This window comes from Monodelphis domestica, chromosome 6 (genome assembly GCF_027887165.1).
Source record: "Monodelphis domestica isolate mMonDom1 chromosome 6, mMonDom1.pri, whole genome shotgun sequence".
NCBI lineage: Eukaryota > Metazoa > Chordata > Mammalia > Didelphimorphia > Didelphidae > Monodelphis > Monodelphis domestica.
This window is the reverse complement of record NC_077232.1, coordinates 100,632,144-100,650,610: the sequence shown is the minus strand read 5'-3', so window position 1 is coordinate 100,650,610 and position 18,467 is coordinate 100,632,144. Positions and strand designations below refer to the sequence as shown.

The following is an 18,467-nucleotide window of genomic DNA, read 5'->3' as shown; positions in this document are numbered from 1 at the left end:
TGAAAAGACCAGCACCAGGGTAGATTTGCAGAATGTTTTACATCCTTCCAAAGCACTTTCACATCCCTGGATAATTCATTACATGATTGCTCAATCAGAATACACAGCAACCATCTGTAAATACCTGTATAGTCTTCCCATTCTTTGCCGTGACAACATCTCCTGGTTTGTTTGCCTTCCCACTAGGCATATTTTCACAAAGTGGAGCCAAACCTGAGGGGAAATTAAGCATATACATGAACAATAAGCATTTTACTAACTACTAAAGCACAGAACTGTACAAAGAACAACTTAGCTACCTTTTCCTTCATGAGGGGGTAAAGGATTATCCTATAATATCACTGAGATATTACTGTCTCTCCTATACCATCCTCGGACAATTCTCTTTTAAGGAAAACTCCAGCTGGAAAACTTGGGACAAGTCAATGTTTTGGCAAAAGTAAGCTACTTGCTCTTTAAATCAAATCATCTGTATAATATCATACAATTTATTTTAGGAATAAAAAAATGAGCATTCTGCTTGCCTAGGAATAATGCTAGTGAATTTTAAAAGCCTTTTCTGGAATCAATGATAGCATTTATCAACCTTCTAGAGAGTAATTAATATCACAGTAGGTAGTGTAGGGCAGAGGAGCAGGAAAAGAGATTAAAAAAAAAGCAGAAACTAACATTTTTGGATCTGAGAAGCTTCAGATTCCTCAATAGAGACAACTCCTAACATATATTAACCAAAGCAAGGACAATGTAAAATAAATGCAGAGCAAGAAATAATTGTAGTATTGCAGGTATAGAGTAACCAATATATGTAAGAGTAAAACAGAATACAGTAGGAGTAATATCTCCTCCATTGTGGGCATTAAACTCAATGCAATATTAATTTTTCAGTGATGTGCCACCTGTTAGTCCACAATAAGTTTGCAATTCACTAAGGCCACCTAAATATTTTTTACAATGACCTAACCAAATCTCTCACATTCTAGACTTTGAATAAAACTTTTTTAAAAATTCAACATAATTTTTATTTTATTCAAATAACTTCAGAATATCTTCTAGTTTTCCTTACTTCTTCCCTCTGAGAGAGTTATCTCACATTAAAAAAAAAGGTTTTTTAAAAATTAATGAAAATAAAAGAGAGAGAGGAAGATGAAAGGGAAAAATCAGCAAATCAATCAATACTAGGAAAAGGTTTGAAAAAATATACATATGTTAATAAAAGGAGCGTCTTCTCATCTCTCATCCTTGGGGCCATGCTTGTTCTTTTGTAATTTTGTAGCATTCATTTTTGTCTTGTGGTTTTTCATTCCATATACATTGTTGTAAAAGTTGAACCTTTTAATCCAAGCAAATAACTTTACATTTATCCCTCTTCAATTTCACCTTGATTTAACCCACCATTCTAGCCCATCAAAATTATTAGAATTTTCAATTCATCCATTTTTAGCCATTCTCCCAGTTTCATGTCATTTGCAAATATTTAAAGTGTGATTTTTCAGCTTTCATCTAATGCATACATTGATACAAATGTCTTAAGAGCACTGCTTGCCAAGGATTGCTAGGGCTACTACACCAGAAAATTCCTTCTGAACTGACACTAACCTATTCATATTTAGAGTCCATCCCATTTCTGCTATTTGCTACTGATATAATTTCGTGCAAATTGCCTCACCTTCCTAGGGATCTCCATTTCTTTATAAATGCAAGGGTGTGAAATAGATGACTTTTAATGTCCTTCCCAGCTCTAGATCTAAGATCCCACCCTTGTCAACCTTCATCTCAGTGCAATGAATTCTCTGAAAATCTATGCACAGTTGCCAAGACAGCAATGGTGTAAGGATAATTTTAGTGTTTTGACTTAAATATAAGTAATTGGTCGCCAGGGAAAATTCCCAAATAATAAAATACCCAAGTCAGTTGGGAATTATATATATATATATATATATATATATATATATATATATATATATATATATATAGAGAGAGAGAGAGAGAGAGAGAGAGAGAGAGAGAGAGAGAGAGAGAATATTAATTAATTTAAAATTAATTAATTTAAACTGCTCTGGCTCAGGCCGAGCCAAGCAGTAGTTAAAGACCTTAGCCAAAGTGGCCTCCCTGAGCCTAAGGGTAAGGGAGTCAGTCTTATCACTCACCACGAGACCGTCTCCAAGCTGGGTTCCAGTCCTCCACTGAACTCAATCTCCTGAACTGTGTTCAGAATTATCTCCACTCCAAACTGAATTTCTTCAACTGACCTTTTACCCCTTTCCTTTTAAAGAAATTTTCTCTCACCTCCCCTAAATTTTTACATCTACCAATCACAGTATATGCTTTTTTCCAGGACTTCCCATTCTTAGTTCTCATCACTCTTTAGTTCTCACCTTCTCTGGTTAGATTTTATCTTCTGAGGTACTTCACACCTCTTTGTTAAGCTTGCCTTTTGTGAGTTACTTGACCTTTTGGTGATTAATTTAACCTTTACAGGTACTTAGCACCTTTTTGTATTAGAGCTAAAAATAGTCCTAGCTTAAGGATCTAGCTTCGCTATAAGGTATGAGTTAAGTACTTTCATTGTTCAATCAGGAGTTTACAACTTTATCTTCCCCTAAAGTATGTCTAATTAGGGTGGAGTAATTTTAAAAGTTCCCAATATATTCCTGATTCTTGTTAGATCAAGTATCTCCATTGTTACAATAAGGGAATAGCTAAATCAAATCTTCTAAAGTACAGTCTGAGTAGTTTTTAGGAATCACAATGGAAACCTTCCACTATTTTTTCCACTTGTTTCTATAACAAAATTTTGGGTGGAAATTGGGATACAGTATCTTTTCTTAACTTTAGTTGTCGTCTGAAAGCCAGCTAGCTAAGGCTTTTTGGAAACAGTTTGGGCCTACTCAGATGGCTGAGTAAAACTTACTGGAGATAGCTTTTACAAACTTATTTAATATTTCTTCAAAGGGTTTAAGGAAGGGAAGGAGTGTTAAACAAAGGAATAAATAAATAGTCCCTATTCTAAAGGGAAAATAAAACTTTTCCCACACCACTGGTTCTCAAGAACTGTCTTCCTGCCAAGAAACTCGAGCCTCCTAAAATTCCTTACACTATCACTAATCCCCAGTATCTATTCTAAATAACCTATACTAATTAATAATCTCCTTATATGCAGTTTACAGTTATTGTCTCCTTGTATTCTTTCCAGCTCACTCTTCCAACTGCTAGCTCTTTTCAGGGCCTAGCTAGGATTCTGCTATGTTTTGGTAGGCCTCAGTCGGCCTGCCTCACTCTGCAGCCACACTGAGGAAAACGGTCTTTCTTTCTTTTTTCAGTTGGTCTTCTTTCAGAAACTTATTCCCCAAACTCCAACCTGTTCACCTCTTTCAACTGCCACTCAGTTTTCCACAGTTTTCCAGAGAGCAAAATCTAACCCCCCTCTCAAGAGTAAACCCTCACTCCAAGAGTGCCTAGCAGTTGGATACCAACAGTCCCTAAAGCTCCTCAGAATTCCCCACAGGAACTCTCCCCAAGATTCCAGCTGGCTCCTAAAGGTACCCCTCACTATTTCTACCCTATTCCTATTTACTAAGATCCTAATTAGTCCACATACTAAATTAAACCCATTATTTAATTAAACCCAATACAGACGATTTCACCCAAGTTCTCCAAGATAGCCAGATATTTCTAATATTCTCCAATTCCTTTTCCTCACCCCTAACTTACCAATAAGATTAAGTGGTAATTTTAGAGTTGCTGCTGTTATGATGGTTGAACATATGGTTGCTGCCCCTCCCATGTCAGCTCTCATGAGATCCATGTTTGCAGCAGGTTTGATTGAGATGCCACCACTAGTGAAAAACAGAGAATAACAACATCAATAGTAAATCGGTCTCAATTATAGACGGATGTGCCCAGTGTCACTTACTAAATCTGAAAACAAAAATTTAGAATCCTTACTTAAAAGACAAATAAGTTTTCAATTTTGCCACAATCAACATGTCACACTCTGTGGCTCGTAGGTTGCTGAATGGGGCAATTGGAATGGACTTGGGATTTACAGGAGGACCAATCCCATCCAAGAACCATGCAGACAAGTCTCTTAGAGCTGTGACAAAGTTTATTGGATTGGGGTCTACAATTTCTACAACCGCTCAATATTATCTTTTATCTCATTAGCCCAATAAACTATTGCACTTGGCGACCTCATCAGTCCCACGGATTCAATCATTTCTATGCTGCTGATTTTTACATCTATTCATAATCCTAACCTCTAGTTTTATGGAAGTAGTCCACTTATCCAGTTAACTGAGAGGTCAAGCAGCCTTAAAATTGTGCCTGGAAGCTCTGTGTACACAAAATAAATAGGTTTCATGTCTCTATCCCCTATGAAAGCAGCATATTAATTTTCTCCCTTTTATACACCTCACCAATGTGCATTAAGTCTTCCAAAAGAGAACACTCTAAAATTGAGAAATACACATCTTAATGTCAAATTACCAACCCAAACTAATTCTAATGTATAAGAACCAATGACCATGCTACCAAGTGGTCAAATAACAATGACTAAGGAATTAGAATCTACACATCACAAACCTACTCTTAGAAAATCTCTTAATGAGCATTTTAACTCAATAGAAAGGAAAAAGAAGGGTATATAAGAGGACAAGACTAGAGAAAGTTACAATTACAACTAGTTCAGGAACTAAGTTCTATGCAAGCCACTCTATCATTAATTTCCTACTTTGACTAGCCACTTTGCTAAGCTGGAAAACTGAGCTCATCATTTTCATTTATGTCATGGGTACAGTTTGAGAATTGGGAAGCCAAGAAGCTGTTTTTACTCTTAGAATTGTAGATGCCCAAAATAGCAAATTGAAAGGATTAGTAACAAAATGTGTGTGAAAAAGAAAAGAAAAACACATCCAGAAGGCAAGAACTTCCAAGAGGAAATACATTTAGTAGAAAGAACAGTAGGCTTGTTGTGAGGAGAGATCTGTGTTTGAATCCTAACTTATGACAAACTATTATGCTTATTAGCTCAGTACTGGCACCCAACAGACACTTAATAAATGTTTTTTTGCTAACTACTAGTTGTGTGACCACAATCTTTGTGGGACTCATCTTGTAAAATGGTGATAATTATACCTGAAGTATTTATCTCAAAGGATTATTGTGCAGACCAAATTAAATCTTCCATATACTTTTGCAAATCTTAAAGGACTCTATAAATGTCAGCAGTTGCTCTGATTATTCTCTGAAAGAAGAGTATTTTATGTCTCAGAAGATAAAACCAAGAAGAGAATTACTAAGAATTCCATTCTGACCAATAAGGAAGAACTGGTTGGTAAAGCAGAAGTGGTGAGAATCTTGCAAAATAACTGTGGTTATTATCATCTTAGAAATCTTAATAGCCAAAGGGGGCAGCTGGGTAGCTCAGTGGATTGAGAGCCAGTCCTAGAGATGGGAGGTCCTAGGTTCAAATCTGGCCTCAGACACTTCCCAGCTGTGTGACCCTGGGCAAGTCACTTGACCCCCATTGCCTAGCCCTTACCACTCTTCTGCCTTGGAGCCAATACACAGTATTGACTCCAAGATGGAAGGTAAGGGTTTAAAAAAAAGAAATCTTAATAGCCAAAAGCTAGTCAGATGATACCTCCATATATCTGTAGTACAGGAGAGTTCAGGATGAACACCTGCACAGAGCTTTAACAGACTTTACTACTACTCACATAGAGAAAGGAACAGCTGCTAGCAGAGACAGTCTCAGTATTTGGCCTCTCTGCCTACTATAGCTAATACCCAGAGGGTCTATCCATACTCTATTCAAAGTCCCAAACCCTATCAGGTTCAACTTTACATATTATTTCAATCAAAGAGTCAGTATGATACCAAAGAGAGACTGCTCTGTTATCTAAAGAACCAGTAAAATGAGAGTATTTTCTAAGTCACCTAAGAAGGACAGGAGAGGCATTAAAGTAGGAATGAGCAATAAAAAGTACAAAACTTAATCCTAACCATTGCAGCAAAAAGGATAAAAAGAGTTAATGCTCTTAAAAATCTGAGTTAATTATTTAGCCTCAGCATACTTGTATTCTGAGGAGGCTGAGACTCTCCCAATCAAACCAGATGACAATACTTTAGGAGGGCCAGTTTACAATATAGGTATAGCAAAAGCTTCTCAAAGAGAAGATAAAAGTGGATAGCAAGTACTCAGAAGTGAAATTCTTAAAAGAAAGTTTCCAATGAAAAAGAAAAGCACAACAGAGATTTCTATGTGTCGAATCTTCTTTCTAGACTATAAACTCCAGAAGGGTATAAATCCAAAGATACCTAAACATTAGCATCACTTCCTTCAATAACTGGCACAATGATTATACAGCAAGCACTAAAGGTTTTCTGAATAAATTACCCAAAGAGAAAACATCTAATAAAATCTGTGAAACTGCAATGAACTCATATTTTAAAAGGATTACAGAACCACAAACAAAAAAGTGGCCAGACAAACCAATCTTCAAAGCATTTAAGAACAATGAAAAGAACATTTTTAGCTACATTCAGAGGTAACAAGTAAAACAAGGAAAGGATGCCTATTGCTTAGGATAGAAAGAGATGAAAGAAATCAGATCAACTTCCACTTGCTTTATCAACAAAGGAGAATGATCTACACAATGGAAAGGGTAAAAAAACTTTTATGAAGAGCATGACAGATCACAGGATGGCAAAAGAAAATACCAAGCTATCTTGAATGAGTTTAGATCTTATCATGTATCATGAAAGTTTGACGTTGGTCTCCAGAAAAATTCTAGATTTTTTTATTCTTTTAAATAGATGGTGTACAAGCAATAAAAAGGGAAGTGATTTTTAGGAACCAGTATGGATTCACTAAATATAGTTCTTGCCAAACCAACTTCTCATTCCTTTTTTTGGATAGTCACTAAATTATTAGAGATCAGAGGAATGTGCTAATTATAGTACATTTCAATTTCAGCAAGGCATTTGATCTTTTCTCATCATATCTTTTTGGAGAAAATGTAGAAAAATAACTTTTCCCCAAAAAGTCTGAATAATCAATGTCCAGACCATTCTGGTATGCCACAGCAACTTGTTCTTGGCCTTGTCTTATTCAAAATTTTTATGGCCCTGCACTAGTAAAGGTTCAAACTCCACCCTATACAATGAACTCAGAGGTCCAATCCAAAAAGCATTTTACTTTGCTCACTTAAATACAATTTCTATAAATTTACCTATCAAAGGTGATTCCTTTCCCAACAAACACCAAGGGTGAGTCATCTGCATTTGGACTTCCCCTATAGTGGATTTCTAAGAAGACTGGTGGTTCATCAGAACCTTTTGCCACACTTAAGAAGGCTCCCATTGCTTGTTCCTCAATCCAAGATTGGGGCCTGTAAGATAGAAACACAAAAAATTAGAATGTACTTTTTTTTCAGAATAAGTTTAAAAATCTTAAGGTATAAATATATTCACTCCTAGACTTTAAGTAACAGTACTTAAAATATTAATTCATTTTAGAAAATGGTTTTTCAAAATCCTATGATTTACTTTAGATTTGGGAAATAAAGGCATACATTTTCATAGTTTCAACCCTATAGCTAAAGGCAACAAATCCCCTGAGTTTTCTTATCTGTAAAATGTGAGAGCTGAGTTACATGAAATATAAAGTAACTTCTAGTTCTAAATCCTAAGATCCTTGGATCCTGTGACTATCATCTACGTATACAAATGTAGCTAAATATTTGTTGTCATTTGGTCATTTCAATTGTTCTGAGTTTTCATGACCCCATTTGGGATTTTCTTGGCAGAGATACTGGAATAGTTTGCTATTTCCTTCTTCAGCTCAATTTTATAGATAAAGAAACTGAGGCCAACAGGGTTGTGATTTGCACAGGGTGACCCTGCTAATGCCTGAGGCCACATATGAATTCAGGTCTTTCTCTATCTACCATACTACCCTAGCTGCCCTTGCTAAACATTAATAATAATTTATCATTGCAATGTAGAAATTAAGCCTGAATTCTGGTAATTTCTGATCATTATCAGGAATAGGACATTAAAACAGAAAGGGGAAAGTTAAGACTTATACATATCAGTAATTCCTACAGCTGAAACTTTCCATCAACTTACTCTACCTTCACTGACTGACTTATTTAGAAGAAGTAACACATTGTATTTGACTGCTAATTGTACAAAACTAATAGAATATTATTGCCTAATGAAGAAATTGCCTTTCATCTTTAAGAATACACTATATATTTTATAAGTACATATAAATCCATATATATAACACATATGCAGAAGGTATGTTTAGAAGTTACTTAAAGAGGAAATAATTGGGGTGTTTTATAGTTTAAAATAGCAATCAGCTACATTTAAAAATTGTCCTCTTATAGAAGTCTTGCATATAAACACATACAAACATATGAGCAATATCCAGTGTCATTTCATAAAATATCAACTAATTTCTTTTCATGGGGAAAAAAAGATGTTTTTGCTCAAGGTGCCATTTATAAGACTAACACATATTAAAGCATACCAGACATTATACTGAGTATTCTAGCCTAAAGGAATACTACAGTTTATATAATGGCTATGTTCCCAGAAAAATTAATAAATCAAATTTTATCTTAAATATACTAGAGGCATTTGTTTTATGAATTTTGTAACAAACTGATTCATATAATTAAAGAGGCATCTTAAAAGCAAATCAGCAAGGCATTTAAGAGTTCTTCATATCTTTTTGGATAAAATGGAGAAAGTCCACCATGGTGGTCTTTCTCCTGACCCTTCTCCAGCTTTCTCACTAATTGGTCACACATTGGGCTTCTGAGATTCATCAGTAATCTTTTTCAAACTGAAGGTTGATGAGATACTTTGAAGAAGGCTGTGGGGCCAGACCTACAGATCGCCAAACCTATTTCTGAAATGGTGAAGTGGCTACAATCTATGAGAAAAAGTGTCAATGAAATTAGGGAATGGTTCTGTCACCATGAAGTAGGATGATGCAATGAAGATGGTACTAGACTTGTAGTCAAGAGACATGAATTTGAATCCTAGACCCAACATGGCTTTCCATATGGCTCAGGGTAAGTCTCTTCTGTGAAATGGGAATATTACTTATGTTAGAAAAGATAAATAATAATAATAATAGATATAATAATGATAATAATTGATAAAGAATTTCCCTTAAACAAGCAGCTTTAAGGGAAATTCTTTATCAATTTCAAAGTGCTATATAAATCATCATCACCATCACCATCACCATCATCATCATCACCACCACCACCACCAATTTTGGTATATTCTCCAAGCACTTGTTACAAAATCAATCTCAATTTCATATTATATACTTATCTCCATTTGTGCTCAAAGGCTAAATCAGAAGAAGGATTCACTGCAAATGAGGGCAACATTATGTAAACTGATAACTTGAATAGCAATCTGAAAAAATCTGAACAAACCTTATGTGAACTGTGGTGTTGTTGCTCACACTTTTGAGCTTCTGCTCAATGGTTTCTGCAAATTTAGTTGGAGTCATTTTGTTGGCTGGTGTTTCCATCAAATGTCGGGCTAGGTTCTGTCCATTAGCAAACACAACTCCTTTCTGCCAAGCTTCATCATTACCACTAAATTAAATTGTGGAAAATGTCATTATAAAAAGTCTTTCCTTCAATATTGATCATTTTATTATATAGGCCATCAGTACATTATCAATGAGATCTCTTTGACAGAAAATGTAATGCATTACTAAACATATAGAGCATATTTATTACTTATAATTTATAATGTATTATAACTTACAATTATTATAATTATGTGAATATTCTTTTATAATTCATATTATTTAATATTTATTATTATATATCATATGAACATATGTGTATGAAACACTCCTTATAAGGTACATTCAGGTCTTAAGCCAGATTTGGAAGAACGTTTGGCCTGTACTATCATATCTTATTTTAAAATGAGAGAATTAAAAAAAATACTGTGTGTTTCATGAACTTTTCTTTTGTCACACTACAGGCAGTATGGTATAATGGAAAACACATTGGACTGCGCAAGTCAGACAACTAATCTAGTTCTATCAAGATTCACAAACAAGATGCCACAAACTAGCCACATGAGTTTGGGCAAGTCATCTAATCTCTCCATGGTTCAATTTTCCCATCTGAAAATGATGGAAGACTGGATAAGATTATCTTTCTGATGCCCGCCAGCTCTAACATGTCATTCTCCTTTTATCACAAAAGTATAGTTTCAACAGGTATGAATAAGGGCACAGGGAAACAGTATAGGCCTCTGAATTGAGCTGCCAGAAACTAAAGCATTACGGTTTACTAAACTTTTCACTTAGTAGTCTTTACAGGAGAATAGATTGAGGGGGTCTCACCAACTATTTTCAGTAATAATAATAATAATAATAATAATAATAATAATTTGTAAGGTTTTTGCAAAAATATACTAGTATTGAAGACATTACTTATAAAAATTGTGGTACTTTGTAACTACTAAATTATGACATGTTAGATTGTTAGTAATGAGCCACATAAAATAATGTAAAAGAAGAAAAGTAAAAATTAAATTATTTGTATCAAATCCACCCCCATCCCCCTCACTCTCCTACAACCTTATGTGACTTTGAATAAGTTGTTTGACCTGGGCCTCACTTTTGGTATCTGTAGAAGGAAGGGAATAAAACAGATGATCTCTCTATGCTTCCTTCCAGCTATGACATTTTTACTGAGAGGGCATTGATTAGAGATATTATATTCAAACATCTCCCAAATGCACAAGAACTAGATTAATACATAATTGGGCCATGTTTAATAAAATGAAATTTCAATCCAACATAGACAATGTTAATTCATGGTTTTCTAAGTCGAATGAGTTTGAAACTACTGCTTTAGATAATCTCCAAGGTCCTTTTCTTTTTAAACTCTAAAATTCGACTGTTCTTTTAGTCTATGTCACATATTTGGTTCTGTTTTTACCACCTTCCATACAGTTGAGCAGAAACCACAGTCTTCTTTTTTTGCTTTAGCTCATCAAATTCATAGAGGCCAAGAACAGCCCCTTCTGCAGCAGCTTGAGCATCTCCACAGGGATCCACTTCCACAGAAGAAATCTCCAGGTCCTGGATCTGTCTGCATGCAGCTAAAAAGACAAACATTCACTAAATGCAGATCAAAGACAAGGAATTTCTAAAGCTCTACAGTGTTTTAGTTAAATAATTCCCACATTTCCTCCAAGCTCACTGGACAGAAATGACACAAAGCAACAATGAAGCAACTGAGCAAAGTCCATTATTAACATGGCACATCATCAAAGATTCAATATCCAGGTCAGCAAAACCTGAGGAACTCAAATCATGAAGCACTCACTTAACATAAGCTTTAGCAAATAAGTTTAATAAGCATTTTATGATGCAGCTTATGTCAAAGATCAAACATTCATTTTTTTACTACTTTAAAATTACTTTATGTGGCATCTTTTAACCATCATCTCCCTGCACAATTTCCTTTTATGCTGCTAGTAACTTGTGCTGATATATATTTGCCTATAATTATCATATACAAATAGACATTCAAAGATTTTTACTTCTCATTGCTTTAATTTTCAGATGTGTTCAATTTATGTTATTTAGAGGATGTGGAACAATGAAGCTGCTATGTTAAAGAAATAGACATATAATCAAATACCAAAATTGTCCCATTTTCCAAAAAATATAATAAAATGGAAAGTACACCAAGCCTTGGGGACATAAGATCTAAAATCCTGACTCTGCCACGTAAGACCCTGAGTGTCAAAGGGTTTCACTTCTGAGTCTCCATTTCTTCATATGTAAAATAGTAGTAATATGTCTTCTATTACTATTTTCATAAAAGAAAAGCAGAATCACATCACAAAGTTACTAAAACTAAATCTTCAATTGCCACATTTTCAACATTCATGACATTAAGCCCACATCCAAGATACAATATTTCACAATATCCTTTTTTTGGAGATTTTGAAAAAGAAGTTTCCAAAGCTAAATCCACCAAGATCCTGTAGGACCACTTTTTATGAACATTAAATTTTTTTAAAAGGATAATAACCTGCAACAGCAACTCGGATGTTTTCTTTGCCTTCATTCCAATTTTCCAGGTCATTTATCCCAGATGTCTTTTTACCTAGACCAACTACAACAACACTGGGGAAATCCTATGTGAAAAACACAAAAACCAAAATTTATTTTTTTTAGTTTTCTAACATCACTCTTTCATTTTAAGAAGCAACAAACTAACCTATATGTTCAGGGAAACAGATAGAATGCATCACACCAACATCTTCTATTACTTGCTCATGACCAATATAGGGCAGAATCAATAGTAACTTTTCTTTCTTTTAGCTTCTTGTACCTCATAAAAAATTTTACATGTGCCTATTAGAAATAATGCTACTGAAATACAGCCCCAAATTTCTGACTATGAGAGTTCCACAGAAAGAAGTCTTCCAACAGCAGCAGGGTATAGTAGAGAGAGCTTTTAGGTCATTTTCCAATGGACAAATAATCCAAGGATATGAACAAAAGTTTCTTGAAAGAATAACAAACCAATAACCACCACATGAAAGATTGCTTCAAAAGTGACTGACAAGAGAAATGCAAATCAAAACAACTCTGCTGTTTCACCTTATACCAAGATGGCAATGGTCAATATTAGAAGGATCACAGAAAAACAGATACAGTTAGTAGGGATATTCTAGAAAGCAATTTGGAATTTTGAGGTGTCCATATATTTTAATGGCTATGTATATACACAAACTGGGTCAAAGAAAGAAAAAGTTCCCTAGTACACAAAAATATTCATACTAGAAAAAAGTAGAGGTCCACCAATTGAGAAATGGCTAAAAAAACCAGTGGCATATTTATGAATATGAACTATGAATAAGTTCACAATTGAAAAAACATGAAAAAGAAACAATGAAAATGAAGAATTCAGAAAGGGATGTGAATACAAAACTATAACATTGTAAATAAAAAGAACCAAAAAAAGCAACTGAAAGTTGTACTAAGCTTGGCCCTGAGGAATTGAGAGGAAATTGTGCTTCCTTCTCCATCATTAGCCAGTTAAGCCTCAGTCTCTGAGCCTCAATATTCTTAGTCTATTTTATGAAGGGGTGGGACTGAGTGAGAGTCCTTTAAGTTCCTTCTAACTCTAAACCTGTGATCCTATGACCAGAGGTGAAATACTCCATATATTCTCAGATATAAGCAGTGTATGTTGGTTTTCAAACTATTTTTCTCCTTAAAATTTAATTTTAAAAATTTAAATACAATGATGTATTTTGGGGTAGGGGAAGGGCAAGAGATCTACTGAGAAATAAATGACAAAAATTAAAGGCTTATAACAAAAATTAGATAAAACTTAAAAGAAGCAACATTCTATGAGAAAATGTGGTATACTTAAAAATTAAAGTCAATATGAAAAGAATCATGATTATTTAATACTGGAATGATATGCCATAGGAATTCTCAAAAAGTGTCTCTGCAAATTAATCAACTAGCAAATTTGAAAGCACTATGTAATTATAAAGCCTAATATAAGTAAAACATTATCATCACTATCAATATTGTTGATTCCTACCTGATGAAGGCCATAAAATGTACGTGTTTTGCCTGCCTTCAGTGGAGGCCCAGATCTAAAAGAAAAAATGGTTTTGTTTATAAAAACGATGACTAACTTCCATTTTTACAGGAATATCATGCAAATAATTTCTCTGCTCAAAGAGTTCCAGTAGTTCTGTACTGACTCCTACATACAATTCAGCACCTTGTGCCCCACATTCAACCCTCTCCAACTTTTCCAGCTTTCATGGGCTATTCAATGCATCCTCCCTTCCCCTAGCTTTGTTCCATTAGAGCAAAAGTATAAAACACAGAGCTGGTAATTAGGAGACAGTTAACAAAAATAAAAACAGAATGTAATGTCAATATGTAGTTTTCTAAGTACATATATATTTCTATTTGAATTTGATTATCGCTACTTTAGAGGACAATTTTTCTCCTCTGAAACATGCCCTGCATTCTGCTGCCACTATTCCTTTTTTTTCACAATATTGTCTTCTTTCCTCCCCTTCTTTACCATATGAATTTCTACCCTACCATTGTTTAAAGTCTAGCTCAAAAGCACCTCAGGAAGGCTCCTTGACTCCCTCCATTGCTAACAACCCACAGAATTTACATAGCACTTTGTTCTGTACTTCTCTGTTCATTTATTCCATAAAATAGTTTTTGGCACTATGTTATCATCCCACTGCCAGACAATGATCTTCATAGGAAGTTCTAGATACCAACATTCATTGGCAAGCTGGTGCCATGCTTTGTAAATAGTGGGAGTTTAATAAATGTTTCCTGAATATAATTTCAGCGTGGGCATAAACTATCTTTGCATTCTTCTTCCTCCCCCAGCTCCTAGTAAAATGCCTTGCCTATTACAGATGTGCAATAAATGTTCACTGAACAAATAAATTCCAAGTTTACATCAGCAAGAATTTTTCAGTCTGGATCACACTGACCAAGATGACTGAGAAAGCTAGATGAATGCCTATTTAACAGGAGGCTCATTCCAAAACATCATTACTACTATGTAAACATTCTACTTGGAAGTTCTTATTCACAAAAGGATAATAAACTATTTACTAACAGAAGATAATGTGAGATTATCCCAAGGTAGGTAGGGCTCAGCAACTGTTATGAATCACATGGTAGAGACCCTAAGGTGTGTTGCATTGTATTAGGTTAGTTCTGAAACGTGTTTTTCAAGGTAGTGATAGAAGAGGCTATTCCAAGAAGCAGACTTGCAGATGGTGCCCTAATATGATAACTATGCTGGGTAGGGGTATGAACAATTTTATATTTATACATTTGGCCAGTGCTATATCTAACATCAACCTGAAAATCTACCAAATGAGACCAGAATATTCTAAAAATAAATATTAAAATTAAAATGAGAAATATGGCATAGAGACAGGACTCTTTGCTTGGAGTCAAAAAACCCAAGTCTGTGTCCTAGCTCTGCCATTTACAAGCTGTCTGACTGTTGCCAAATAATTCCACACTTCTGAGCCTCACTTTCTTTATCTGTATCAAAAATGTATGAGAAAAGTACTTGCAATAAAGCATATTATTTGAAAATAGTTTTCATTGTGGTGAGTTTTTTTTTTTAAAGTTATCTGCAACTGATTCACTCTTGATCTAATTAAGCAGATGTCAAAGCTTTTTCTGACAGTACCATCAATTTATTTTACTCTCATTAGTGGATTTTTATACCAAAATATTTCATTACTTTCTCAAATCAAAAAGGAAAAGCAGGGCAACTTAGGCTGGAGCTTTCTTCCTTTCTATCAATCAGTCTGAAGAATGATTCTGTTTTTCTCCAGCATAGACTGGGAAGAAATGAGAAAGTTGGGGAAAATTTCAATTCTTACTAGTCTTTCACATGTGGCTTCATTATTTAATGGTTACAAGTTCATGTAAAAGCAGACCTACCTATATTTAAATAGAAGCACTAAAGCACATTCTAAAATCAAAAACACATTATTTTGGATTGTCTTCCTCCTTTTTTAGTAGGGATAATCAAAATGATGGTGTAATCAGTTACTTTCTCTAAAAATATTGAAAATCATTTTTTCAGACCTTAATGAATGAAAACTTACATGGTCAAAAATTCTCTAAGCTTTCCAGATACAAGTTTGTCAAAATTGTCTCCTGCGCTTGTAAACTGAAGGGCATCATCTTCCTTTTCTTTGGCATAAATGCCTAAAACAAGGCCCTAAAAACAAATGTAAAAGACTAGCATGAATACACAATAGAAATGTTTTTTCTTTCAAAATGATTCCAACAAGAACTGAGAATTATCTTTAGAAACATATGACAATGTGATTTTGGTTTCAATCTTAATCAAGTGCTACCACCATATGATATGACTTTTAGTAATACATATCTTAGGGAAGCCCATGGATAGTTCTTGTCATGAATGCTGAATCCAATTCCCTACAGTTCAGTGATTTACATAATAAAAATGTACCACAGAGCAGCTCAGTGGCCTGTCATAAAGTACTCCAACTCTTCAGGACCAGTTTCTTCATCTATAAAATGATAAAATTAACTCACTAATCTTTAAGGTTCCTTCAACTGTTACACATGATTCTATTAATTTAATTTTTAAAATGTTTAAAATCTTAAACGAAACTATAAAAAGGGCCCATCTGATCTCAGATGTCCATTGTTTCCACAACACACCTCTCTGCCCCATTTTGTAGGTCCAAGACATGGAAGAAAAGTAGTTCACATTGATTTAGTCTATTAGGTTTACAATTTTCCTCAAAATAACCCTTTTAAGTGCATTGCACATGTATGGCCACCATCTAATCCACATTTTTTCCCCCAGAGGAAACAGCTTCAGTGAAGCTATGTGTTATAAAGTAGAAAGAACACTGGATGTGGAATCTGAGAATCTAGGTTCAAATTCTGACTCTGCAATTTACTATCCGGTGACTTCAACCCAGTCTTCAGAAAAGAAAAAAGTTGAACTAGCTGGTCATTTAAGATTCTTCCCAGTCTAAGTCTATGGTCCCTAAGAGATTTATCAAAGGTTAGCCATACATATGTGAAAGAGTCACAAAGTATTTTATAATACTAGTACTGAGTAATCATATCTACATAGTATATCTTTAGATTTAATGCTGAGAGAGGCAGAAAATAAGAACACTCAGGCCTTTGGTTAGAATATCAGCTCTGACCCTTAAAGTAGCACCTGTGTGACCTAGGGTGAGTCACTGGAACTTCTCTGGGATAGTTTCCTTATCTGTAAAATGGGCAGATTGCATTGGATGGCCTCTGGGCTTTCTCCTCTATTCCCACGCAATGTAGTCCACTCTGCTCTGGGAAGGTTCCTAACTCATGCTTCCCCCTTCTCTTTGGCAGCGGAACAAAACTGGGGCCAGGGCCACGAAGAGGCTTCTTTCCACTAGCTGGCTCACACACAGTTCCACTGCTAACCCTCTTACCCCTAAAACTCAAATCCCAGGTCGACTCCTTCTTCTGGTACCCAGGCCAAATCCTTCGGCCGCCCTGGGCTTGTTCCCTTCTCTGCAAAAAGAGGGGGAATGTTCTGGCTAGTCCGGTAAGTTTCTTCCAACTCGAGACCTCCGTCTTAGGAGGGCGGTTCCGGGCGGAACTCTAGTGGGCCTGCGTTAGGACTAGCAGAAAGCTCTGGACCGGAGGACTGCCTGGTGGCCCTCAGCTAAGTGGCCTCTCCTTTGCGGTCCTCAGTTTCCTCCCCAGTAGAACTCCGGGGCTTTGAGACTGTCTAGGTCCCGGCTCCTTCTGGCCAACTGGCGAGGCCGCCACACTCTTTCCCCGAGACAAAGTGTTTAAACAGTGGAAGTAAATAACATGTTTGGGCTGAGGAGAGGGCGCCGGAAAGACGCCCCGATTCCCAACCAAGGGCACGGCTACTCCTTTGCAGACCTCAGAAAGGACTCCGGATCTAGATGGCCTCCGGGCGCCCGCCGGCTCGGACTTTGTAGATTCGAGGGGGTCGGACGCTCAGGGTTTACCCACCCCCGGGTGCCACCTTGGCCCACTGGACATTCCGCTCCCAACCTGACTGCCTGAAGCCCCAGGAGCTGCTCTGGCTCCGGCCGCCCGATCCCGCGAGAACACGTGGCCCCGTGAGCCCCCCGTTGACCCCGACCCCCAAACCTGAACCGGGGTTCCCAACCTTGGTCATAGCTTCGCGATGGCTGAGCTGGGATGCAGCGACAAAGCCCCGGCACCCACGCTGCTTCCCTCTTACGCAGCAGACCGCGAATCTTCTGAGTGCCGGAAGAGGCAGCGAGAGCAGCATTTTGTTGGGGCCGCCCTCGGGCGCGCGCGTAGTGCGGGCGGGGCAGGCGGTGGAATCCCGCAGGGGCAGAGGTGGGGACAGAAGGGGCGGGCCGGACGAAGCGTGTGTGGCGCGCGCAGTCCCCCGCCCGGCGGCGGCGTCGGACGCGCTGAGGATGGGAGGGTCTCTAGTCGCTTGGTAGACCTGGCTCTAGGGAGGCAAAGGGAAGGGACAACTATGGGATCCCCTTTGCCAGCCTGCCTTGGAACGGGCACCCACTCCAGCATTTGTCTGGTGTCTTAGACAGTGCTTGGCCTTTCTTTGCGCTCGGCTCTATGCTTGCTGACTGCCTAGGGGAGTGTAACGAGTCTTGGAGGCCGGAGCCGACCTCACCCGTTACATGATCTTTGAATCTCCGGTCCGGAAGGGCCTTAAAGACCCCTCTCACTTCCCGTTAGAGATGGAGAAGCTGAGGCCGGCTTTGTCTACATACGTTCCTCGGTATTTGGGTCTGACCTGGTATTTGAAGTCAGGTCCTCCAGAGTCCATGTTCTTTATTACCATTCCCTCCCCCAGCCTCCCAGGGAGCTC

General features: G+C 36.8%; 1 protein-coding gene across 1 annotated transcript in view; it reads right to left on the bottom strand.

Annotated features, from left to right (window-relative positions):
- The window catches only part of LAP3 (leucine aminopeptidase 3), a 32,603-nt gene extending 14,447 nt beyond the window's left edge, over window positions 1-18,156 (bottom strand). The window contains exons 1-9 of the mRNA XM_001369140.5: window positions 17,772-18,156; window positions 15,703-15,818; window positions 13,632-13,686; window positions 12,102-12,207; window positions 11,001-11,160; window positions 9,465-9,629; window positions 7,233-7,391; window positions 3,712-3,836; window positions 125-213 (exon numbers count right to left, since the gene is read on the bottom strand). Of these exons, the coding sequence (XP_001369177.2) occupies window positions 125-213; window positions 3,712-3,836; window positions 7,233-7,391; window positions 9,465-9,629; window positions 11,001-11,160; window positions 12,102-12,207; window positions 13,632-13,686; window positions 15,703-15,818; window positions 17,772-17,897 (1,101 nt within the window). The 5' untranslated portion in view covers window positions 17,898-18,156. The remainder of the gene's footprint in view (window positions 1-124; window positions 214-3,711; window positions 3,837-7,232; window positions 7,392-9,464; window positions 9,630-11,000; window positions 11,161-12,101; window positions 12,208-13,631; window positions 13,687-15,702; window positions 15,819-17,771) is intronic.
- Window positions 18,157-18,467: the final 311 nt, after the last annotated feature.